This window comes from Dromaius novaehollandiae, chromosome 7 (assembly GCF_036370855.1).
Source record: "Dromaius novaehollandiae isolate bDroNov1 chromosome 7, bDroNov1.hap1, whole genome shotgun sequence".
Lineage (NCBI taxonomy): Eukaryota > Metazoa > Chordata > Aves > Casuariiformes > Dromaiidae > Dromaius > Dromaius novaehollandiae.
The window spans coordinates 1,866,672-1,893,361 of NC_088104.1; the positions used below are offsets into that span (position 1 = coordinate 1,866,672).

The 26,690-nt window shown below is 42.3% G+C and overlaps 1 protein-coding gene across 4 annotated transcripts in view; it reads right to left on the reverse strand.

Moving 5' to 3' along the window:
* Positions 1-26,690, reverse strand: part of GALNT13 (polypeptide N-acetylgalactosaminyltransferase 13) — a 157,939-nt gene that overhangs the window by 91,569 nt on the left and 39,680 nt on the right. For all 4 annotated transcript variants that reach the window (XM_026103041.2, XM_026103042.2, XM_026103043.2 and 1 more), the window contains one exon: positions 12,257-12,425. In XM_026103041.2, coding sequence (XP_025958826.1) covers positions 12,257-12,425 — 169 coding nt within the window. The remainder of the gene's footprint in view (positions 1-12,256; positions 12,426-26,690) is intronic.

The window sequence follows — 26,690 nt, forward strand, 5'->3', positions numbered from 1 at the left end:
TTCCATCCGCAATGAAGGGAATAAGAAGAAGGAAATCACCCAAATTATTTCCATATGCTCCACATATGCCATTTTGTCTGTCACAATTCGTCTGTCACAGACCTGACTGGCCCCTGATTTTAATGCCATGTAATGATCTACAGGAGCTACATCTGGAGCCCCCAGCTTCAGGGGAAAGCTTTGCATCACCTCAAGTAAAGGTAAGAGCAGTGACATACTCTTCTGCCACAGTCATTTAGTTTTCCATTTGATGCTTGTTAATAGGTATAGGGGCCTCTTCAACACCATGCTTCACAGAGCAGGGAGCTGATGGGGCAGACTCGGAGCTTCCTCCCTCAATTAAATTCCTGTCAAGACGGTGACTGCAACAAACCAAACGCAGGTCCTCAGATGTGCCAGGTCCTCCAAGCGTACCCAGGCAATCCCTTGCGCTGTCATCTGCACACAGGAATCTACTGTCTTTATTAACTGCCAATAATACGATTTTGTAAATTCCCAAGCACCAGTATTATATTAGGAAGTCAACCAATGCTCATTCTCCCAGTGTTTCAGTACTGCTTTGTGCCAGCCAGATACGCGCTTCAAAGGCTTTTGGAGCTCCTAAAATACAATACTGTTTTCAAATCTCAAAATGTTCTTTCCAGTCCACACACACTGCCAAATAAATTATTGGGCAGCTATTTGGAGAAGACTTTTTTATTGTGTTCTTACTCGTATGAGCCATGCACACATTTCAAACAGAGTTTATGGGATAAGGTAGACAGTCGCACCTTCTCTGAAGGAATGCACATAAGCAAGTTGGAAGACAGCTTCCACTATGGAGTGGCACAAACTAGGAGTGTGAACTGCCTGTTGAGGTTTATTTCCTAATGTTCTCACAATTATTGCAGATTACCTCTTTGTAAGAACGTGAATTTTCTCTATGTGCTACCAACATTTTTAAAAAAACAAGACCACACTGTCAGCAGAGTGAAATAGCTTCCCAGAAGGGGAGGTAACCTGATGCTATATCCACTGTAACCAAATGCAACAAAACAGATGCCTACCTAGGATGTGGCCAGAGTTTCTGCTACTGGGCCAAAATCGCCTTGAAAGTAGAGAACTGCCTTTACTCCAACCAGAAATACAGACAAGTTAGAAGTAAATAAGAGATTTCTGTTTCTCTGACTCTTCAGCAACCCCTTTTTATTGACATAACTGATGCTCCTAAAAGCAAAGCAGTTATTCAGATAGAATTATACTGCTGTAGGCTTCATAAAAAAGGAAACAAGGAAAGAATTCACTGGGGAATGCCAGCTGCATCCTTCTACAAAACAAGCCCTAAAAAGTCAGCAACAAGCTCTACTAGACTCATAGGCATCCTGGTGCAATAAGCGTCTTTCTGCACTTACTGCATTTTACTGATGGCCGCAATTCGGTGAGCCGTTACACAAGCACACTGATCACTGTTCTAATTGGGGTCAGAGTTCGTCTTGAAGCTGATGGTCTCCTCCTACCACCTTCGGTTCACACCGCTTAGCTGCCTGTGAGTGCAGGCACCGTTGTCCCTTGGGGCGCTGCCGAACGCGACACGGCACTCCAGGACACGCTGCGCCAAGTGCTCGAGCACCGCTCCAAGGGACCTAGCTGGAGCACATCCAGAGCAAAGCCCCGGCATGCTCACAGAGCCGACGGCAGGTCCGCAGCACCCACGGCTTTGCAGACACGCTTCTGGAGCGCACCACCCGCTAATGTAAACGCAAAGCAAGAGCAAGGCCAGTCCAGCCACAGGCAGCAACGGCAAATCCAGAGAGGTAAGAAAATAATCTGCATTTCAAGGAGATACTGACTGCTGTGATTATTATTTTGTCTAAATCTCCTAGATCTGAAGTAAGTAGATTACACTCATTCAAAGGTGGCAGTTTCCCTCCTGATAAGTTTTGCTCGCGTGAAGGCAGGTGCTGCAGCACCCACGCCGCATGGTGCAGGAGGCCTCTACGCACTCACGGGCGATGGCTCATGCAGGTCTGCCAACACAAGCTTATATCACTGACCGCATTGCAGACATAGCATCTAACAGCCTGCTGAGCTGAGGTGGCACTGCTCGTCTTACTGCCTGTCCTTTCCAAAAATAGCGTAACAGTATGGTGTAACCACGAAGGACTCGCATTTTAGTAAAGAAACTATGACTAGTTGGCTTCCTGTTGCTGAACATAAATGCCGGCTCTTCTCACATCTGAACAAGTTTAGAGACCGATTTCCACATTTTCTTTACAGACATGTGCAAAAGGTTAACTTTGTTCCCAGCAACAACTGGTTGGGCCAACAGCTGTAATCACAGTAAACATCGGTTTCTGCGCCGTGACTTGCCAGGCAAAGGGGGACGGCTCGACACGAAGGAAGCAGTTTCACACCTGAATAGCCCCGCACCGTTAATTAGAAAACCGAGTGACGGCACCTCACAAGGTGGACGCTGCTGCCTCACGGGATCGCGGTCTGCCTACGATATGCATGTGGGCACTGCCCCGAAGGACAACTGACTGAAAGAGAAGCAGAACCGCTACAAGATGAATCTAACAAATATAATCCTTTATTTTTTAATAATACATGTTTTCTCAAAGCATGTACCACATCAGGACTAAATACCTAACAGTTTAACTTATCGGTGTTACATTATTTAGGGGATTTACAGGAAAACATGCTCATCCTTATAACGTGGATATCCTTTGCGTACTTTAAAACAGTGCAATAGCAACACAGTTATAAAAGATAAGTAGGACTGGCAAATCAAAGTCTTCACAGTCCCCATTGCCACCCACATTTTCAAGTACCTGCGGGAAGAGCTGAGTGTCAGCTGCCCTGACGCCTCCTGAGGACGCGGAATGATGGGTGGGAAGCCACCGAGGCTGGCTTCCAAGGCAATCTGCAAATTTGTGACTAGAAACAAATATATCTGCCAGAGAAAACTAAAGGAGTATGTTGAAGGAACACTGAAATTAAGTAACATTTTATTTTTGGCAATGTATTTTTAAAAAATGCTAAATCATTTATTAATATCTAATAGTTTAAAGTCATTTTGAAGCCACCGATAAAGTCAACATGTTTTTTCTTTTTGATCCTGCTTTAGATCAGTTCTTTATCAAGATGATCATTCTTTATCCTTTGTAGAGTGATTTATTCATGCTTCTCTGATAGACCACTGTCCCAAACTGACAGCAGTGCTGTCAGGATTGGAAATTTGTTTTTAACTATTTTGACGCAAAGCAAGCAGTTGACAGTTCTCCTGTCACACAGCCATACCTGCTCATAGCCACGGCCCTACTCCAAAGCAGACTGCCGTCCACGGGAAATCGCGCGTCAGCGGGAAGCAGATTGGTATTTCTGAAAAATCAAACTCTTTGCAAGTTCGCTGAACCAAGGACATCTTTAAAGCATTATCTGTACTCCCAAGCTGCTCCAGGAGACCAAGCAGTGTTAAAATATTTTATGTAAAAGTCACTGTATTATTTCTAAAGCCATAAGATTCATGTATATCAATATGTAGAAATAAACGTCACCACTAAATATCAAAGAACTAGGTTAACAGCCAAAAGCACTTATATGCTTTCTAGCTGAAATCCTCTCTATCTAGCAGCATTTCTGTCCCTTTGGTACACCTCCATATGCATAGAAATTTCTTTCATTTTTAGATTAATACCAGGAAGTGAAGCTACTTCAAATGAAATGAGTTGTTCAAAAATATCCCTAGTGAGTGTTCACATTTCTTTCTCTTTTTCCACAAGGGTGCTTTGCTGATGGCGTTCCTATCTGTGGCTGTTCTACCGCATACAGTAGGTTTCACTTGGGCCATATATAATATTTTTATTTGCATTTTTAACAAGGAATGAACAAATTGTGGAAAACTAACTGCCATCTATGAGAAGCAATTCGAAGAACAGCATTTTTTGCTGAACAGCAACAGTGTAAAGCAAAGCAAACTCCGCCGGTCTGTCTCAGACCTGGCTCCCAGGAGCAAAGTGAACCTGCAAAGACACGCTCCAGTACCGCCGGAGAGCTGGGCAGAGACGAGGGGTTTCCTGGTACTGACTACTCTCTTCAAAGCTACAGCACCACACTGCTTTTTTAGTTCTAGGAGCAATCTTGTGTGCAAGGATCTAGCGGAGATAGCCCCTGTTTCGGCAGTATGGGGAATTGAGAGTTCAATAATTAAGAAATAAGTTAATGAGAGTGCAGGCTAATAGAGGAAGGGCTATAATCATTTCTTGAGCTGCAGCTGCACATTAGGCTTCCTGGTCTTGATGCAGCAAGGGAGGCAGCAAAAACGGCTCTTCTGTACTGCGTCCCAGCACGACTTGGAGCTGGAAAGAACTAATTTTGTCATAACGATTGATGGTACAAGACAAATGGACTTGATGCGAACGTCGCAAAAATGGAGCAATTTACCTCGAGTTAAATTGGGGACTGTTCCTCTTATCATGGCTATACTCCGTGAAGAACAAACAGTGGTTTAGCCAAAAGATGTAATCAAAGCTCCCTACCCAGTAACATGAATTTTGAGGTACTAAAGAGTTTCCACAAATGAATTTCACAAACATTTCACAGGGGAAACTTTCACTGCCAGTGACTGCTACTTCCACAACTTTTTCCAGAGCCTTTTCTTTTCCCTCCCACACTGGGACTGCACGTCAAGGTTTTGATCTTTAAAAGCCAACATAAAACCACGGCACTGAGTTTAAGCCATGATTGTAACTCAGAAAAAGGTGAGGATAGGAAAAACTAATTCAAAAACTGCTTTTACTTATGAAACTTCTCCCATATGCTTCCTGGAAGGCAAAGTACATAGTGGTTCTTTGTGCATTCCCTAGTACATATGTTTTATTGGACTATGAGTGGAAAAAGTCAATCTTAAGAACAGAGACAATTTATTCATAAATGGCTCTCATCCTTAGCAGTAACCAATTTTTAATAAATGCCTATTTTCATTCCGGAAGCTTTGCTAATATTCCTATACTTTCTATAATCAGTGGTATGAATAACGGCATTTTTGTTATACTATGCTGTGATGTCTTAAATCGAGAGGCCCTGTGAATATGAACTGTATCACAAACTAAGACAGCAAATTCCTACACACTTTGCTGTGAAATCTTTTCAAGTCAAGCAAATAATGTAATGCATGACAAATGAGCTACAGAAAAACACGTACTGAGAAAACTTGCCTCTCCTAATAGCCAATTAAATATGCAGTGAGAGCAATATAAAGGATGGTTCAGATATCAGAAAGAAGCCTGCAAAGATCTCAATCAAAAACCTTGGAAACTGTATTGACTACAAACATAAAGCATTTTCTACTTGAATTCTCCTTCCAGATTTACAACAATCAATCAGTTCTGAATCTCTCCCTCACATCTCCCACTTCGGGACGGCAGAAACAAGGGTCAGCCTTTCCTCACTGACACCAAATGGACCCGGGACTCCAGACAAACCAAAACACCCACCAGCAGATAACCACTATTTTCACATTGTAAAGAGCATTAGAGCAACAGTTGAGCATTTTCAGTTCTTTAGGAGGTATGCTGAACCAAATAAAAGAATAAAAAAATTAATCTTTGGAAAATCACTGACAGTTTAAGTGAAAAAAGTAGCACCCTTTTATTTATCAGCTTTTAAAAGAGGAGTCCTGAGTGAAACATCCAGTAACTCAAAGAAAGAGTTTCTCTACCATGAAATTTGAGACATGATGTTCTTCCAAAATTGCAAAAATGGTTTAGTCTCGTTTTCTGTGTTGTCCAGAAGACTGAGCATTCTTACATAATTTTACTTTTAAGTAACACAGATGTGTGACAAATTTAAGTACTCCCTCGCCCGGTTATGGATAAACTTCCTTATAGATTTAACTTTGGAAACTCATGCTGAAGGATAACTTTAAGTGCCACTTTTTGTAATCAGAGCAAAAAAACTAAATATTCTTTACTGTATTGCTCAGAAAACTTTGTTTATTATGAATATATATTGAAATGACAATGTATTCTTTTATTTTCATCATAAGTCAAGAAACATATTGTTACAACAAATCTTGTCCTACTATTCAGAAGCTGTGACAGAGTCAAGGTCAGGCAGAAGACCTGACCACAGACTACTGTAAGTCTTCAGAATCTAAAGAGATTTTCAGATAATGGTAAAGGTTCACAATGCAAATATTTGTAACATCTTCCATACTGTAAGGTGTTATATTACATGCTGAGTAAAATTACATTTTGATTCTATACAACATGTAAAGTGTTGTCGTTATTAATAATGGGCATAAACAAATTCTGTACATCCAAGTCTGCTGTCAAGGTGAATCTCTCATTAGACATTCAACTCAGTTATCCATCTTCCTGCAACATATAAAATTAGGTCAAACTTTCTCAGAAATCATAGTTTTTCCTCTGGAAAAAAATCTTCCTCGTCATACAAACAGAAGTACTGGATGCTGTTTAAACCTAGCATTAGCTCAGTCATCAAACCTTGAATCAGAAATAAAGAGTCAAAACATTGCAGGAGCTGTTTTGTGCGTTAGTGTCACAAAATTAACCTAATGTTCCTTCAGTTTGTTTTTTTTATTATTCTTAAATAGGTGTTTCTTACTCAGACTCTTATTATGAGATTTACAAAAACTCACACACATCCCCCATTTATCACAGCACTCCTTCAGCCATTTGGAGGTACAGAACCAGCAGCAGCCCCAAACAGGGAGAGCCCTGGTGTCCAGGGATGCTCGAGAGCTGCCAGGGTGGAAGATGAATAGCGAGCTATGGAAGAGAGCAAAGAGGACCGATCAGCTTCTGGAGCCCTTACCTTCACTTCGTACATTTTAGACTGACTTTCAGAAGCACACGTAAACTGCTACATAGATAGCAGCAGCCTTAGCAAAGCAAGGGTAACCTCTACATCAGATTAAGAGGATGAGACATAATTGTCCGCATGCATAAAAAAGAAAGCGAGGATCAAACCAGGAAAAGAAAAGAAGAAGGCCAGGACGGGAGCAAAATGAGAAGAGAATAGTTTGATAGATAGGACGAGAGAAACAAATGAACATTCTCCAAGACATCGCCTAAAATAAGTATAACAGGATGTCCCCTCTTGCTCTCTCTATATAACAGCACTATCCTGGTGTATGCTCAGTAGATTTCATCAGTGGACTATCCAGTTTGACCAGCAGCTTGCCTCTGACAACATACTGAACATCCTCCAGTCAGATCACAGCAGGAACAGGGCCCTCGCAAAGAAATGAACAACAGAGCCAAAAGAAAGGTGAAAAATACCCCACGCCAATGAAAAAGCTACCGCTTCAGTGTACCACTTCCCTTTCATTTCCACTTCCTAAGAGCAATCCCAAAGATTTTGCCAAGAAATACACCGTGGCGTAACTGAAGAACCAGTTTCTACAGTGAGAAATACTAACAAGACTTCTGCCTTGCTCTCAGGTTTGCTGCTTCTTACCAGAACTCTTACATCTGTTTGCAGACATTCAGTAGCTGCATGGACATATTATAAACACATAAATTAAATAATTCTAGCAGAGATACACAGGCAGCAAGACTTTTCACCAGGAAATAACTCTTAGTACTTAGGGTTAATTCCCTGTTCAAAAATCATACAACCATCTAAACACAAGATGAATGGGTAAGCCGAGTTTGTATTTTTGTTGAAGACAGGGTGTGGGAAGTCAATACCTGGAGACACATCATCTCCTGCTTTTAAGTCTGTACTTGACACCGCTGACAGCAGGGAGAGGACATCACTGAGAAAAAGGCATCCAGCCTCTTTCCCAACATCTCAATCTTAAACTGGCCAAAGACTGAAGGTTGCTCTGTCACGAGGAGACAGACATGCAAGCCACGGATAGCGCCTCGTGCCCACAACTCCTGCCAGTAACTCTGCTTCGCCTCCACCCGAGACACCTCTGTACAACCCATGTCAAATGAATCTTTAATTGCTTCCTTAGGCAGCGACAACGGAGAGTGCAACTTAATGGCATGGGATATGTTCAGAGAAAAGTGAAAATGCCACTTATCTACACTCAATGAGACACTGACATGTGATAGACGCAATAAAAAGGTCAAGTTATGCCAAGAGTTAATTGGTTTTGTGTACATGTCCTTCAATCCTTTAATCCCCTGACATCCTTACAGAAGTGGAGAACAGCTTGGCTCTTTCCCTGTGCACAGTCTGCAAATAACTCGGTGGCAGTACCAAGCTCCATCAGGCCGATGCCCTTTCTGTAGCATTCTGCCAGTGACTTCTCTTCTGCACTTATATCTTGCCCGGCTCCTACTCCCCTTTTTCTTACACCCTATAATTAGTTTATCTTTTCCTGATGATCTTCCAGCAAAGTTTCACCTCTATGACCTCAAGTTTCCTGCTGCATTCAGCACAGCTGCTTCCAAGCCAATACACTGCTGTAATGTAGTTATACCTTGATACCACACGTTCCTATCAGCTCATGATTACTCATACCACAGAAGCGTACACAGATTATTATTGATGTCCAACTAGACAGCATGTCCAGCAAGAACAGTTATTTTCTATCGATCTAATTTCACCACAATCACACAAGCAATGAAAAGAAAACTTTCTGGTCTCTGAAGAAAGCTTGCATTTGTAATGTGAAAAGTGTAGTAAGTTAGACACCCAATGAAATCAGACGTAAGCCCACATCTCTCCATGTCAATAAAAATATATCTTCCTGTCACACGCTAAATATATTAACCATGAAATCATATTCTTCCTTAGTAGTAAGGCATTATAAATTAGCCTCCAGAACAATTTAATACTCCCCAAAGACAGAATACGTACAGTAAGCATCTGTCTGAAGAGGAAAATATGAAAAGAAAATTTTTTTTCCCCAAATCCTAGCACGCTTTGTCTTTTCAACAAAGACAGAAAATGAAACTTCTTTTCATCGAGAAAATTTATTTAGACAGATTTCTTTCAGTATTAAGTAGCTCATCTCCCTTAGACTGAGCATAGCAATTCATTAAGTTGAACATTTTACATTTTACCTGCTCCCCCCCTCCCTGTTACTCACCTTCCCCTCTCCCCGCAACTGCTCCTTCCAGGGAAAAGAAGACCTTCCAAAACAGATCAAGCCGGTATGGCGAGCATCACCCTCAGTGCGCTGTGCATGCAACATTCGGGTCTCCTTCCTTTATGGGTTTTAAAGACCACATGGATGAGAGAGGCACCGAACCAGCCATTACACGGGCAGGTTACGTGGAGCTGTAAGACGGGCCACCTGCCAACGGAGAACTCTGCAGCGGCAGGAGGGAAAAGCCAGCCTTGCTACACGGCTTTAAGCTGGGCCGGGCAGAGCAGTGCTGGTACATGAGCCGCCTGGACAGGGTCCCTGCTGGGGCAGGGGGCTTGGACCAGATGATCTCAGAGGGCCCGGCCAGCCTCAACCCTACCAGCTGCAATCCTCAGTACCTTGGTCACACACAGATGCCCCCCGTTTAGATTTGCCCCTCTGCAACACTTACCCACCCCATCCTCTTCTCCTCTCAAAGTCGAGGAGATGCTCCACGCCGGCTGCAATCCCTCCCTGCTGATGGCAGCCCGCCGGGACCCCCCTGTCCCGCTGGCGAAGGGCAGGCGACGGACAACACACATGCAACAAGCAGCAACGCTTGGCCGGTCGTTCCCCCTCATGAAATAAGTCTTCGCTGGCAATAATCTAAGGGGCAGTTTTGTGGACATTTGGCATCAGCAGCTTACAAACTGCCCTGGAGGAGTGTCACCCACGTAGCTTGCGAATAAGCTAGACCATTAGAGTAATGCTTTTTCTTCCGTTATTTGCATGTATTTACAAATAAAATCCTGGGAACACAGTATTTATTTTAAATTTCACTGGAAGCTGAAGAATTTAATTTCAAGCCAAACAAAATAAACAAGATTTCAGCTAAGTGACACTCAGTTTAAAAAGCAAACATAATAGGAGATTTTAGAAGACCTGACAACTTGTTTATATTTAGCTATGTTTATATTTCTCTAACATTTTATTTGTTATGAACTGCAGTAACTATAATTCAACAGGACACAATATTATGCTTAAGGTGACATTTTAAAATGAGATGAAATATACAGTATTTTTAGTGATTTACAGCTATAGCTGCAGTGATTTATATGCCGTAGTTTTCATAAACCCTGAAAATGCTCATGTGAATAAATCAATTCCTGAGCATATATTAAAGACTTCAAAAAGTCTGTCATTAAACTATTCGTATTGTAAGCTTGAGCCAATCAGTTTGAATAATGAGCATTAAGGTAGACCTGAGAGACTGGAGAAGGCAGAATAACACAACCGATCCCTACGCAGCTGCACACAGGTGGTCCTCGAGACGCACGGGCTATTCAGACAGGCTCTCTCATCTGCTCGGAGGGCAGCTTCTCTGGAGGGTCTCAAACCTTAACTCCTGCATCATACTGAGAACATATGGGGCACGTAACATGTATTTAACAGGTAGGTTGTTTTATTTAGTTTTTAGTATGCTTTGTAGAAAGAAAAGTTGTTTTATGCATGCCAGCAATTACAGAATAGGCATCAGTATTCATAACTGCATCTCCTAACTGCATCAAACTTCATTTTGGTTTAAGCAGCAGCACCAACACTGTCCAAAAGGAAGAAGTCAGAGAGAGAGGTCACCTTCAAAAGCATCCCTGGAAAAATGGAAAGTTCCCTGACAGGTAGAAAACAGTAGGATCTGAAGTCTACAGAAGCCATTTAAGAGAGTATTTTAACTGAGTGTTTGATTAACGTAAAACGTGATTATCAGACCATTTATGTAGCTAAAGGAGAATAGGGCAAAAAACTGAACTGGAACTATAAAAGTCAATGAGCAGTAAGTTTCTCCAAAGCTGAACTGGGAAAAAAAAATCTCTAAGTACTTCTTTCCAAAAGTAGGTTAGTTTAAAAAAATCCTCCATCCATGTAATTTCAATTAAGGATTCTTAGGAGAGTGCCACTTTATCCAAAATTTTCAAGTTAAAATATAAAGGGCTTGATATTCTACTCCACACACAAGTCTTAACACTGTTACCGGGGGACAGGAGGGAATTCTCCTTCCAGTCTTCTCCTCCATATCACAGATGTCAGATACTATACATTTCTGCTCCCCCTGTTTCCCTGAACCTTCTACAAGTAGACTGACTGCTAAAAAATAGTATACACAAGAGAACAGTACCTTTATTTTAGCACCATAACGTGCTACAGGATCTTTAGATAACAATCAAAATCCTTATTTAAGTGAAGATAAACAGGTATGTTTGTAGTTTCACATCAAATACACACCTAGAAACAAGCACATCACTGTTTCATTTGTAATTCCCCTAAAAATAATCCAACTGACTTGAGGAAACACTCCTCCAAACTCTTACGCAGTCTCAAAGCCACTACGGACATGAGGTTCCACTCAAAGATGATGGTTATAAATGACTAGCCTCCAAAATCAGGAAAAACCCAAAACCTTCAGATTTTTTATCAATGCAAACCATTTTGAAAAATGTTGTATAAAATTCTGATTATTCAAGAAAAGCCTACGGATAAAATTCAAACAAACCTACACACTGTAAGTTAGTCTTTGACAGTGTTTTCTTTTTATTGACATTAAAACGTCAATGTTTAAGTGCTGACAGCATAATTACAAAATTTTATAGAGTGATCATTGATGTTTTTATTATTTTAAAAACTTAAAAATGAATAGCTTTCCAAAAAAACAGATGGCATTTTGTTATGTGCCATAATGTGAACTGATTGCTATACCTTGACAATTTGCAGCCATTCACCATGTAAATTGCATAGGATATTAACCTGTGTAATGCAGTAACTTTTTTAGTAAAAAAAGTTTGTATTGAAAGTCCGTTCTAGAAGTAATAAACAAAATATAGTTATCTCAGCATTTTTTTGTTTTAAAATAATAAATGAAAAAAGACTTTGATTGAGCATGCACCTGTTAGGGCTTCATGCAACTTGGTACAAGAAGAATTATTAGAGGGATCACTTCCTCCCACAGGGCCAAGAACTGGCAACCAAAAGCAGTAGATTTCCCAATACATGTCACACTTGCTTGTGGATAGTGATAAAAAAAGAAGTTTGTTCTAGAAAATCTAGAAGTCCAGTCCTCTGTGCACACACACACCTACATACCTCTTCCACAGCCATTGCACGGAGCTCATATACAGGTACATCTGCACAGATTTCATACCTAAACAAGCCTCCTGCACTCACTTGGACACTCACCCTTCCAGGCGCACGTCGGGCAAGCTCCTGTTAAGTGCAATCAGGTCACTGGCCATAAGGTTAAACTGGTTGATTTTAAACAGCTCTTTCATTTTCTCCTGGTCGTCTTTAGGAATGAGAACAGCCTTGCCCATCTCTCCAGGCCCTTCTTGATTTCGAGAAATGACAGCTGTAACACAAGATAACAAAAAGCCCACTTTTAATATGCAAATGTTGGTTTTATTCTTCACCAACAGGGTTCCTGAATTTGGGGCATTTCATCAACAAGGAACATTTGAAAAAAAGGCAACACATCGGAATTTTAGCTCCAGTATGAGGTTTCATCTCTATCTGGATCTGAACATGTATCTACCTGCTTTCTAACATTAAAAAAAAAAGTCTTCAACTGTCAGTTTTTGATTATAACCACAAATGACAGTAAATTATTATTCTCATGATATTTACACCAGGATTACAAAGCACAGTATCAGATTCCCCATGAGATTTTGCAAATAGAAAAGGTTTGGAAAACACTTATGTAACTATTGAGATTATCTGAAGCACTTGTAAATTAAAACCTTTCTAATTGACTTTTTATTTTTAATTTACTCTTAACTGCCAGACATGTGATACTATAATTCCATCTCTAAAGGAAACGCTCTTCAGGCTAGAGTGAGTAATAAGAAAAAATGCATCCTGAAAAATGCAGTATCGCAACCTAGTTATAATATCTAAGATTAGAGATTAGTTTTGAGCAATATTTGTATGGTCAATTCCTTATTAGGTCTTAGTCCTCAAATTTTGACATTACCACATTGATAACATTTGAATTTTAAAGAAAATCATGGTATCTCATCATACAAGCCCTCAAAAATAAACAAGATACAGAATTCCTTTCCAGGAAACATTAAATAATAAAAAGGAAACAATCCAAGTATATAAATAATTATGATAGTTATTCTAAAGCAATATCTCATCAAAAGAATGATACAATCATCAGTTTCCTTCTCTAACCTCAACGTGCAACCAAAGAGAAAAAGCAAGTTTCTGTCAACTACTAATTACTTACATGTTATATTAACCAATAGAAGAAGAAGAAAACCCTGAATTTTGACTAATTTTACATTCACATTTTAAATGATAATCCAAGGGAACCTCCCGTCTCCGTCCCGCAGCTGCATCCCTGCAGGAAACAGCAGAGTGCATGGCTCTGCTCAGCCCGCCCAGGCCGGGATGGTCAGGAACGGAGAGGCTCCCGGTGCTGCCGAGCCACGTGCTTCTGTCGTGTTCCAGCATTAACATTTCATCCTCACCGAGGGACCCAGCAGTCCTGTGATTATTTTTCTGCCATTGTGTTCCTTTGTCATCTCTATTATCACATTTATTTTGAACAATCTGAATGCTTAATAGCCTGAAATTGTCACTTATGAAGGCTTCCTACTAGCCAAAAAGTAATTGCATTATTTATTTCTGCAACAAAGAAAGAATGCTAAGAAAATAAACCTTTTCTTCAACCAAATTAAGCGACTTTTTATGGAGAAAACTATGATTTCTCCAAGAAAACCAGGTATCAGTGCTTTCTAGAAGAACCTATCAGAAAGTTATATAAAAGGTTTTTTTAATAAATGTTATGGATTTGAGGCACAGAACCTTTGCTTCTGCAGTTCTAGTTTATGCTTCAGTTGAAGAAAGAACATTTTACCAGGATTATTTGCTATGTTTTTACCCTGCACTCTGAGCAGAAGTAGCACTGCTCTTTGCTGCAACAGCAAGCAACGCACTAGGTTTCACTGTGATTACACGCAAAAATTAGATTACCGTCACATGGATGCTTGAAGCCAGGGCCCCGCTGGCACAGTAAGAGTGATCTGGAAGCTCTGCAGGTACAAGCTGATTTCCTAAGGATGACAGGCTCCCTGCTTAACACGTATTAGAGTCAGCAGCAGCCTCCCGGGAGCTGCACAGGCTGCGGCACCAGAACCATCACTAAACACATGCTCCACATGTCATTACATACCTTCTTCCACGTCTAAGCAGAGCTACCGATTCTTCTCACCTGGCTCCGGGGAAGGAATTAACAACTACACTGCTATATATGTTTCCTAGCAGGCAGAATTTTATCTTGGAGAATATATCTCAGCCAAAACATTTAAAACCACCATCAGAAAGGAACAAGCAGGAGAGGGACAGGCATGCTGCTCTCCCTCTCTGGTGCCTCTCAGCAGCAACTCAGCACCTCTCTCGGGCAGCAGCTACACTTTACCCACTTAATTTTGGGGAACTTCTTTTCCTACGTGATATATGCATATCACTATTATATATATCGTATACGCTATTAAATACCTCTTGGAGCTTTCAGTGCATTCATAAGGTATATTTATGCAATGCACAATATGTACATAAAGCATTCAGAATAATGGCTGCTAATTAAACTCTGCCATATCCTCACTCTCCAGAAAATGATGAGATTCCTCAAAGACTGTAATTTGAAGAGCTAGTCCCCCAAGCTGCAAATTCTGCTCAAGGAAATGAATTCTCCTTCCCTTGCTGGTGAAGGCAGGGGGCACAAATTTCTCTAAATAGCAGCAGGGAAGAGGCAAAAAGAGGCAGCTTGCCTACTGAGCAGTAGTCATGGAAAAGCACGTAGGCAGCACAGAAAGCAGCTTGGCAAACATCCTTCTCCCCAGAAAGGCAATGGAAATGGGAAGGAAGGAAGAAAGGAATTCCTCAAAAAAAGTGCAAGCATCCCTGAAGAGGAGGAGTGACCAGAAGCTGGAGGGAGTTTCTCCTTGCTGCACCCTTCCCGCTGAGGATCTCTCGGGATCGCGGCTCCGCACACGCTGCAGCACTGGAGTTGCTGCTACGCTCGTGGTTCGCATGCAGGTCTCCCCCGCGGGCCCCTCGCTGGGGATTTCTCCCCAAATCCCGGCTCTGCCTTACCCCTGCGGAGCAGGCACACAGGCAGACGGCAACACGAGCCTGCTCTGGGATGAGAGCAGCAGATACTACGTGGGCAGTTACATAAATACATATATACACCCAACTATATTATTATGCTGTCCTCAATACTTTGTGCGCCTCTTCAAGCGCTGCGTGGCGGCTGGGGCCGAAGGCTCAGCTGGTGTGAACGGGGCACGCGATCTGCTGCGGCCGGCACCAGCCCCGGGCCGGCAGCAGCACCCGGGCACCGGATGCCTGCGGAAGGGCGCTGAGCGCGGTCCCCTCGCTGGCCAAGGGACGGCCTGGCAGAGGCAACCAGCTGCCCAACGCTGCACGCTAAACCAGCAGCAAAGCCATGCTCAGCTTTCGTGAGCTTCTGCCTCCCTGGCACATGTAAATGCAATCAGGCCGTACTGTCAAGCACTGCAAATAAAACAAGCTGCATGTAAACCAGGGGGTAGAGTGACTCTGTCAGAGAAAAAAAAGTCACAGGCACAAAAGAATCCAAGAATATTCAAACTAGGAAAAATTAAACTTTTCATTTTCCACTTCACAAGATGTAAAACATTAGAATAAGAACCAAGTATGCATCACAAAATCTGAGGTGGGGGGAATATTTAGCAAATGAAGACCTTCTGCAAGCATTCAATTTGACCAAACCTTTTTCTAGAAAGTGGAGCTGCCATTGCTGCTAGCACTGCATCATTCTGCGAATCTAAAGATGGTGTCAAAACTTTTCTAACACCACATGTCTTACCAAAGCTGGATTTCTAACTGTACAAAGCCACTATAGATATTTCTAATGATATGCTTTATTATTTTTATCCAATCCAAACAAAAAACTAATTATTTTTCAAATCTTACAATTAATTTCACTACATTTTCATACTCTGCGCTATTTTCTTTCTACAAAGTGCCCTTTCATGCACTTCAAATTAAAATGTACAGAATATTTTCCAAAATACCGAATTTGTATGCAACAGTATTCATACCAAAAATGTGATGCAAAAAATTATACTTCTTCAATCACATAAGAGAAACCTAACAGGGAGTCTATGCATCTAGAGGAGAAAACTACCTGTTTCTTATTTGGAACATACAAATGAAAGAGTAGCAACCACCAGCGACTACATATGCTGCTGTGACTTACGCTCACAGCTCGTGTTGGTGTCATAAGCTAAAATGAGCAGTTCTCTTACAAAGTTCATTTTTAAAAGTATCACTTAGAATTGACTGCACAAAACACCTTCTCTAAGGATTTAACACACATTTGTTTTTGACAGCAGTGTGAAGATCATCGACTTTAACGGACTCACTAGTGACCAAGTCCCTCCCTCTGCAGCCACGAGCCCAGGAGCAGCCCGCACACGGCGGAGGCTGCCCGTCTGCTGCGGTACCCGAGCCCTCTCCGACCGGGGGAGGCCGAAGCGGGAGGACGGCCGTGGCTGCTGTCGGAGGCCCTCGCAGAGCGCGGGTTATAACAGGGACCCGAGCAGTATCCAGGGGAGCCAGAACAATTCAAACCAGTGTGGCAGCCTGGAATTGGGAACCAGCTAAGTATATTTAACTACAGAAATGTTACCTGGTGTCTGAGCCATCAGCGCTTCGGGACTGCTCTTACTGATGTTTAGCTGAAACCTGTGATGCGTGCTAAAACCGAGCAGGACACCGAACACTTCAGTCACTTGTGACCAGCTTTCCCTCCATGGTGGAAAAAGGACTCGCTCCTCTCCAGGCTTTCTTCTCATTTGAGGCTATTCAGACAATATTTAAATGTTATATTTCACTGTCCTTCGCTGTTGTGGTCCCATTCTGTGACCTGGCCTAGCTGACGTACCTCTATAGGCTTGCGTTGATCTTTCACACCAGCCCTCAGCAATGTGGTCAAGTTTTTATTTTCTGTACAAACCATCCCGGGTTCCAGGGCCTCGGTGCTTGCAGTTTTGCCTCATGCTATGCCTGATGCTCTCCCTACCCATTGGGACAGCTCTATGAAGGTGAATGCTTCATATGATACCCATAACGCATCCCTAAATATGTTTTGGTGAGTTTACAAATAATGTATCACACCTCAGCAAACTTCAAAGCTCATTAAATCTCTTTCCTATATACTAGTTACATGAGATATCATAATTCAAAACAAGAAATTAATTTTGAAATATCTGAAACACTCACTGGAATACTCCAATGCCAGAAAAAGTTTATGAAACAAATTATTTCAAAACTACAAAGATTAAGTTTTCCACAGCTTGGACTTCACCCAAAGATACTTGGTCGAGTTGTAAGGAGAAACGACCAGATTCAAAGCCTGAAGCAGTCAGGTTAGAGTTGATGCTTTCTACAGCATATCTCCTCCCACCTGAGGAAGGAGAAGGATGCCACAAGCTAAGCACACCTACAAGCTGAGAACTGGCACTCTTCAGCAGTGCTTCGGGGCTGAGCACAAGCAGACAAAGTTAGAAGCGAGGGGTAAAAATTGAGCAAAGAAATCTTAGCTAAAAATAGAAAATCAACTAGGCAAAAAGCAGTCAGACTTCTACTGACCAAAACCAAAGTCTGTGCTGATGATTCAGCAGATAAACTACTTGAAAAACAAGTTTTTCTTAATTTACAACAGGACTAGGAAAAACACAGGAACAAACAATATCAGAGGAACTGATTAGATGAAGTGTCTTCAGGCTTCTTGATTTTTTAGTATTATAATTACATACTACTCCAATACGCTGAAAAAATCAGCCTTGTTTGGTTGTGTCCATCATGGAAAGACCACCATTAAGTCATGGGCACACAAATGCTATCTTAGATCTGAACAAAGAGCCTCCTGGCTTAGTACGCTGCCGCAGAGCAACTAATACTTCATGGGAGAAGGGATATGAACACGCAGGGTTTAAAATAACTCTTCCGCTGATCTACCTTTCGCGATGAGGAAGCTCTATCCAGATCGTTGCGTTTAATAGCCCCGAGGGCTCTAGTCGCCAGGAACTGGTGCACTCCCCTTTTAAATCTATTCATCTTTTTGACAGTGAACTGCAAAGACTTAACTAAGCGCTGTGCAGAAAAAGAGGTCCTTTGTATTTGTTTTGGATTTGCTTTCTTACATTTCCATTGGTTTTTATGTTGTGAGACACAGTGAATCACTAATCATCCTTCTCCATCCAGTTATGACTTTACAGATCTTCAGCTTATCTTTGATGGCCTCTTTTCCCAGCAGTAAAATTATTTAATTTAGTATCTCCCCACACAGAGGCCAAGCGGCAGCCCAAGTCACCCTTGCCTGTCTTCTTTGAACCACAGATTTCGCTCCAGTTGAAATCTAGCAGTAAAAAAGTCCTCTGTCCTTCAAGGGCATAAATTCACATGCTTCTAATGGAGGAAAAAAAGCTGCTTTAATTTGCAGTAAAACTCTTCTTTTATGACTATCTTTGAAGATCTCAGAACCAAAGTAATCTGCAATTCCCAGCAGATTTCTACACCTTGGCAGACTTGTACCATTTCAGAAGGAATCGTATATACTCATCATTCAAAGGCGGCATCCGTATGAGCCTCATGCTTCAGTTAATTCTGCTTAATAGCTGCAGCTAACGAGGAGCAGTGATTCAGCAGCTCTGGTGCACTTACGGAAGCAGACTTATCCATCACAGACGTGTGACAACTCCCAGCTTCCCCACAGAAGAGATCAAACTGGAGAGCTTCAAAACTACCAGTATACCGCATGAACTGAGAGCCACTCTCTTAAAACCAACATCATTCGAAATCTTGCCCACATAGGAACATATTACCTATACTGCCAGCTGGGCTCTGCAGCACCTCTGGGAGGAGGAAGTCATCCCGCGCACGGGTGGCCCAAAGTGCCGGCATTTTAGGCATGTCCCATCGCTGTGACAACACCTTGAACATCAAACAGTTGTCCTTTCATAACAGTTTGACCCAGGCCTGAACCTCACTCATCCTGCTGCTGTGAAAACCAGCTGCAATTTTAAAGGAAAATTCCTACCTTCAGATGAAGCTGAGGAAATAAATACTTTAGTGCTGTTTGGAAAGATAAAAAGAAACAGACTAAGATAAAATTGATCTTAGCATAGAGACAGGAGACAAAGTAGTTTAAGGGGCGTAATCCGCAGGCAATTACAGTCTACCCCATACACTATATCTTCATGAACTCCCAATACACAGAATATTTAGAAGATAAAATTTGAATGCCTTGCTGGTAAACATACTCTAATAAATGATCAATAGTCCCTACTCGTGATGAAAAATTTAAAAAATATATTTCATAAGTGAACTTTGAAACGAAGATCGAGAGGACGTATAAACGCAGCAGGACTGGAGCCACCACCCCAACAGCAGGCAGTGCCGATTGCCAGCGCTTCGGTTTCCCAGTTGCCTCTCTATCAGCACGCGTGCTGTGTCTTTCCAGGCACAGCTTATGCATTATGCAGTTCCTAATTATCACTGATTTATATTTTACTACAATACTAATATGAGGCATGAAATCAATCATTCCTGTCTCATTCTCAAAGGAACCTTATAAAAAATTGGGCTTAGACCCTTCTGAAACTGCGAGCTATACTGAGCTATGCAAGCTAACCAAACACAAGACTAAGTACAGCAACAGAGCTGCTAACTCTGTAATGCACGTGCAAGCAAGGACCAGCTCCGGTCCCCAGGCACAGGGCAGGGCAGCAAACATGACCGAAGGCACCTCTCGGCCCCGGTGAGGAGGTGCTGCAACGATGGCTACGCGGTTTCACACCGGTCCGTGAATCCCAATCGCTCTCCTTCAGAGGGCAGAGCTGAAAAAATTAGGCCAATTTCAGCAGGACCTGCCGCTGGGCTGGCTGAGCTGCTGCAGTTCCCGTTGCTGCCCCCGGAGCAGGGAGCCGCGGGCGCCCACCATCACACTTGCACGCTGCACACAGCGGCGATGCCATGCTGCACATCCCTTCTCCCCTTCACCGAGCCGGCAGCCCACGGGGCACAGAGCCGGACGAACTCCCAGAGCCCTCCTTTCTACATCAAAAAAGCCAAGAAGCTACTAAGCCAAACCATATATCATTAAAACCTGAGATTTTTATTATGCAGGAAATCAAGTGTTTGTCAACTATATTAACACAACGCTGAAACTCCCCAAAGCAGCTCTGTGTCCACCCAACGCCCTGAACACCAGACTCCAAATCACTATCAGTTTACCGCCTGTGTTCAAGAATGGATCCCAGCGCCGGTGCTGGGTCCACCTGCGCTCCTGGAAAGCAGCCGGGCAGGCGGCCCCAGGCATCAGCGTTGCTCTCAGCCCGCTCATGCCCAAGCCAGTGGACCCCTGGCATCAACCCTGCAGTGCTCAAGAGAGCAGGAATCCAGCCAGAGATTGTAGTTGCACTGTATTTAAAAGACGATGTCGTCTGCACAGTTTTAATGTGGCTGCTCCCCTAAGGGCTATGGGACAATTCTGTCAACAAATATTGGTTTCGTTGGACAAGAAAGCACCACACAGCTGAAACGCTATGCTGCAGTGCAGCAGAGAGCCAGGGATGGGTCTACAACAACGCTGCCAGTCACAGCAATATCTGAAAACAGTCCGAAGAAACATCTAACAGACCCGCTCGGAAGAGGCCTAAACGCTGCAGTATTCACCAGGGCCCTGGAGAGCCCTCCAGGGACGAGCTCCCAGAGGACAGCACGTGCCACCAAAGGACCACGACACTCGCCTTTCCAGATACTCTGCTCTGCATGATTTAAAAAATTAGTTCTGACATACATACCTAGAAAACGTATCAATTGGAAACACAGTAATCCCCTAAAAGGAGAAGTTTTCCCTCCTCTTCGCTGCTGTGACTCACAGTGCCACGATGCAGCTCGTTTCCCGGAGCCACAGCAAGCAACACTTCGCAACCATTTTGCGGTCTGATGCATCAGTGCTGGAAGAGTTGGGAAAAAAAGAACCCAAAACCTGCCCCCAGACTCCAGTCACAGCAATGGCTGATGAGCTTGCTGAAAGATAGCTGCAAATAACAAAATGCACTATACAAACAACACTTGAAACAGCTCTCTTTGCCCTGCACGCAGCCTGGTGATACTGTCCCTCAGCACAAAAAGCCCATTATTGAAAAACATATAGAAAATTAAAACAAGGCTTCAAGATCAAGCCGGCAAAGAACGGTAGCAAAATTCAGCCTATTCATTTGTCTCCTCTCTTGCAGCAAGAAGTATCCTGGACAAAAATCCAGAAGGAGAAAAGGATTCATATTGGAAGCTTCTGCTCCCAAAATACTTTGTAGCACTCAGTGCAAAGAAATATATGTGATTGTTTTTATATATTTTAAGGTGTAACTACAGCATGCACCAGTATACTGTCTACTTGCAGGAGACGAGAAATCTTGGTGCCTGCCCTCAGGCACATTACATCTGAACTACGGCTTTTCCACATTCCAACCCAACGTTCGGGAAGTCTGCAGCACTTGGATACAACACTGAGATACCGAAAACGCGGTTTCCCTCAGCCGCACGCGTCCGTGTCTGGCTCTGCGGCATGATGTAGCAGCTCCCCGAAGAACGATGCTTGACTCTCCCAAGCAACCACGCAGGTCACGAGGGGTGAGGGCAGGTGAAGCCCTTTTTTGCAAGGAAGAGGTGATACTCAAATAAATCACATACTCATCTATCACCTTTATGGCTGTTTTATAAATGACTTCTGGACTTGTATATACAATGAGATATGAGTTACCTCTCTCAAAGAGATAAATGAGCAATAACCCAGCAAAGACGTATTGATATATCAATACTAATTTAAGTGCAATGGAAATATCTTACTCACGCTACCTGCTAAGTAAGCAAGTGTCAGTGGAAAGAGAATCGACTGGGAATCGACCTGCTGTGCATTTTGGAATACACTTCCCAGGTCCCCGGGAAATGTGGCATCATCTCTGCACCAGGCAACCGCAGCTCACGGCCCTGTGGGCTGTGTCGAACAAGCTTGTGCATGTAAGCTTATGCTACTTCTTTCTTTAGCAGTAGCAGGCCTTTATTTTGAAGAATGCACCACTAAAATTGAAGCCCAAAACATTAAAACAGAGTAACAAACGTGAGAGGCACAGTGACACTCAGAGAAGTCTCTTGCAAAATGTTAGACCAAGGTTAAGCAAATGGGATGAAGGTTAGAAATAATTCATCTTTGTTTTGCTTGCTTTTTAAAACACCCCCTGAACCTCCCTGGCTGTCATTCTAGTATTTTAGAGTCACAACATTACTGACATAATTTTCCTATCTCAGCATTTTATCTGCTTTCATTAACAAGCTTGCTTTTCCCACATTAGTGAAAAGGAAATATTTAATTGCTTGAGTTTATTTGCATGTCTTCAGTAAATCTTTAGTAACAGGTTCTCTGTTTTTCCTTGCTGGAGGGTATTTGTTTGTGTTTAAACACTGCTGTGAACTGATTCCTTTAACCAACTCCCATTGCTCTGCTTTTTTTTTTTTCCCCCTGTAGGACTGAACGGTTAACCAGTATTTTCAGTCTCAAGTGCTATAGTGCAAGCAAGCCAAGTTTGGACAGAAAAATATTTCTTGTATTTTCTTTTTGGTTTTCCAACAAGTTTTCCAAATAAATTAGGCTATTCTGCAGACATATAAAGCATATATTTTGCTATAAAACTATTGTATCTGTGATTGTATGGATTAGTTTAGAGTTGATTTACCCACATCTGCATCATACATTATTTTATATGTACATGAACAAATATTTTAAAGAACAGAAAACTGGACAAATTGAGCCATTAAAGTCAAATACATGGCTTGATGGTAGTTATGTCAAATTTCAGCAGTACACATCAATCATTTGTGCACAAAAACTACATTCCTTGGTCTAGGCTAGAGAAAACACTATTTCGGTGAAAGAAAGAGGACCTTCCTGAAGAGGCACTGTGTTGTGAATTAATCCTCAGTAACTTCCTTAAGAAACCTCCCTTCTTGAAAAATATTAGTATTTCTTGCTAACAAGTGGCATAATTCATTTACAAGTGGGAATAGATATTTAGAGGATTTTCTGCTACTCACCACCCCCTGGCTATCACGCACAGGGCAAACCGTGATGCACAGGTCCAAAACTGGAAACTCCCACCTTTCCTGCACTAGAGCAAAGCCAGCAGAGACAAATCCCATCTCTCCAGAATGATTCAAAACTGAACAGGTTTTGACATGCAGGTTATGACACTCCCATTCCAGAACACCAGCGTTCATAAAGAAAAAAACTACACGCAGTTACCCGCCCTGGATAACGGGAACTCCCGGGCACTGGAGCCTGCCCCCAAGACCTCCACTCGTGTAAACATGTGGCATCTTACCGTGTTTTACTCTCATACTGATTATTGCCATTCCATTTATTAAATGGTTTTCCACAAAATATTCTAAAGTAGTTAAGTATTGAAAAGATCTGCTAAACTTGAAATTGCTGTAAAAATCATTATGCCTTTAACACTGCACTTTATTACATTTAATAAAGTTAATGCAAATTTTTTTTTGTCCTGAAAGAATCATAGTTCAATTCCTCTTACAAGAAGAGCTACTGAAAAATTTTACCTTATCAAGAAAAACGCCTCTCTCCCTCCCTCCTTAAAACATGGTGTCTGCTTGGGAATCAATCTTATTTTTATGACTAGTTTAAACTTACTAACTTAAGAAGTGACAAAAGATGCTTTCCTTCCCAAACCATTATGCAAGCTCTTTTCACTACCGACTGAAAGAGACCGTGCTCTGACACTGTTTATTTTCCACACTGCAGGGGTTCCTTTCCTCCAACATAAAATAAGGAAATAAACCAGTCATATTACACCATTCAAATCTTAATCTATTCATAACAAACCAAACTCCCCCAAGGGATATAGAGAAGGACTTGATCCAAATCACTAATAACAAGATATTACCCAAAACAGTGGGGGATGCTCACCTCTTCACGTCCTTCTGAAAGTCCCTCAGAGCAGCCTCCCTAAAATGAACCCTAGCTGCTATATTTATCTGTACACTACATCCCTTCCGAATCAGAATAGTATTGCAAATGTTTTAAAGCAAGCACTCACACGTTTCCTTATCCTTCAAGATTCACTGAACTGACTGCTTTCCCACAGTGCAGCACATGAACACAGCTTTGCTTGCCTATTTTTCAGACAGACAGAGCACTTCTACCCATGAATTTGTTCTCTTTGAATGTAAAAGTTTTAAAGACAACTTGGAAGTTATCCAGATGCTTTAAAACCGGTATTTACTGCCACTTCAGGTGTTTTAAAGATGTCTAGGTACCTTGCCTGGGTTCCGTCGCCATCCCGAAAGGAGGATGGTGCAATACCTGCCAGCCCTGCACAGATACCAGGGACATGCCAAGTTATCTATGGCGGTGCTGGACACCTCTGCTCGGGCAGTGAATGAGCTCCCCGTCACAGAAAGACTCAGGTCACTGGTTCACTCCTCTTGCAGAGGCTTCAGATAAAGGCTTCAGCACAAACTCTAATGACCCCAGAATACCACATTAATTGTAAAGGGCTACGTAATGCAGTAAATGTCCTAAATGCTTAAGCTGCAACTGGAATTGAAATGTTCAACTCCTGACTGTTTGTAAAAGGTATTCCTTGTTCTGCTGAGCCATCAAGTATCAGGCTTACTCTGCTGTTACCCCTTCCTGATTCGTTCATGGCTTCTCCCAAAGACAGCTCAGCAGCAACTCCTGGCAAGCTTCCAGACCAACGAGAGATTTCAGGCTTGCTTCTGCTCTACCTCAAAATGACATCTGGTTCTTTTGCTGTGCAAGGTGCAGATCCCGCACATGTTGCAAACGGTGAGATGTCCAAACAGAGAGTAACCCAGTTAAACAGACTCTTCAAGGTAAGAGCACAGCAGATCAGTTAGCAATGTAGTATTATGTTAGGTAGCCTCAGCTGAGATACACCAACCCACACGAACAGAGGAGCTCACAAGCTCAGAGACATGGCTTACATTTTGGTCACACTTAAAAATGGGGCCTTTTTGTTCACTCTTAAAATAACGCCTTCTATGTTAGGTGTACACTTGACTTCAGCCTATGATCAGAAAGTACCACAAAGCACATATATTATACTGCCTGAGAATACTAAATGCAGGATCTAATTTGCAATCTGTCCCCTTCCAGCGCAAGGAAACAAGGCAATAACCAGATTTACTGTTGCAGTCTCTATTCGGTTTATTTCACTAAGCACAGAATCTTTCCGTGAAATAGATCTAGTCAAGCTATTTTATCACAGTGGATCATTAAAGGCCTTGTGCTGTTTTTATGACAAATAAATCTGTTTGTACCAACTTCACAGATGCTGGTTGATTTGCCACGTGTTAGACAACCTTGAATATGTAGAAGCTACAGGACAAGATTTACTATTAACATTGTGTGGCAAGATGAGGACCATATTAAAGAGGATGCAGGGGTAAGGTTTGGACTACTTTAGTTTCCCCAGACAAATGGAGATATGCACTCCTCAGTGTGCAAAGTGCTACATGGATCTTGGTGGTCCAGCCGGAAAGCCGTGGTGCGATTCCTGTGCAAAGACTGACGTTTCCTATGACGCGTGAGAGTGAATCACGCGCAGTGTCTCGGGGCCTGGGCTGCACGTCAAGCTCTCCGAGGCTGCTGGAGGACAGTCTACGCACGGCACTGTGCTGGGAAAGCTATGTAAAAACAGAGCATGAGGAAAGGCAGATCTGACCCCGTGCTGCTTCTCATTCGCTCCCAGGCTTCGTCAGGGGAATCCACCTGAAGGATGATAAAACTAAGTATCCTACCTGGCTTGGTCGAGTTAAGTCTCTTGGGACCTGTACTATAAATGAAGAGGAAGAGCAACTATTTCCAATCCAGTTTTAAGATGTCAAGCACCAGCTATATTATGACAGTGATCTGGAAAAACACATTCCAGAGTAAATTAAAAATAGATTTTACCCATCATTAACGTGTCTTAATCTGACAGTTTATGACTGAATCCACAAATATTGATCAAATGTTTTTATATTAGTTTAAAAGCTACAGGAAAAATGCATCAATATTGCTAGGCTTCTGCCTTTTAATGCTTATACAAGTGAAGCTTTTGGCCAAAGAAATTGTACCTTAAACTAAATCTTTTCAGAGCAAATACACAGACTGACTTAGTTTCTCTAGGCAGCTGCCTTACATTAACTGCCTTATAAGACTATACATATTTGGTGTCCAAACCAAACTCCAAAATAAGTTAAATTAAAAACCCTGACAAACACCCGTAATCGCTTTCCAGACAGCTTGGTCTGTAACTATACGTTTGGTGTTTGTGTTTGGTGCAGTCGGCTCCCGGCCACCCAGCCCAGCCAACTCGTGGTGCCCCTCGCCTGTCAAATTCCGCACTGCTTCCCCGCTACCCATGACATGGTATTTGTATCAATTCATGGGAATTGAATGTAAGTCAATTTTTAGCTGCCAATGAAGAGCTCTAGTTATTATTTAGGAAGAAAATATAATCCTTGCTTTGTTTCTGTT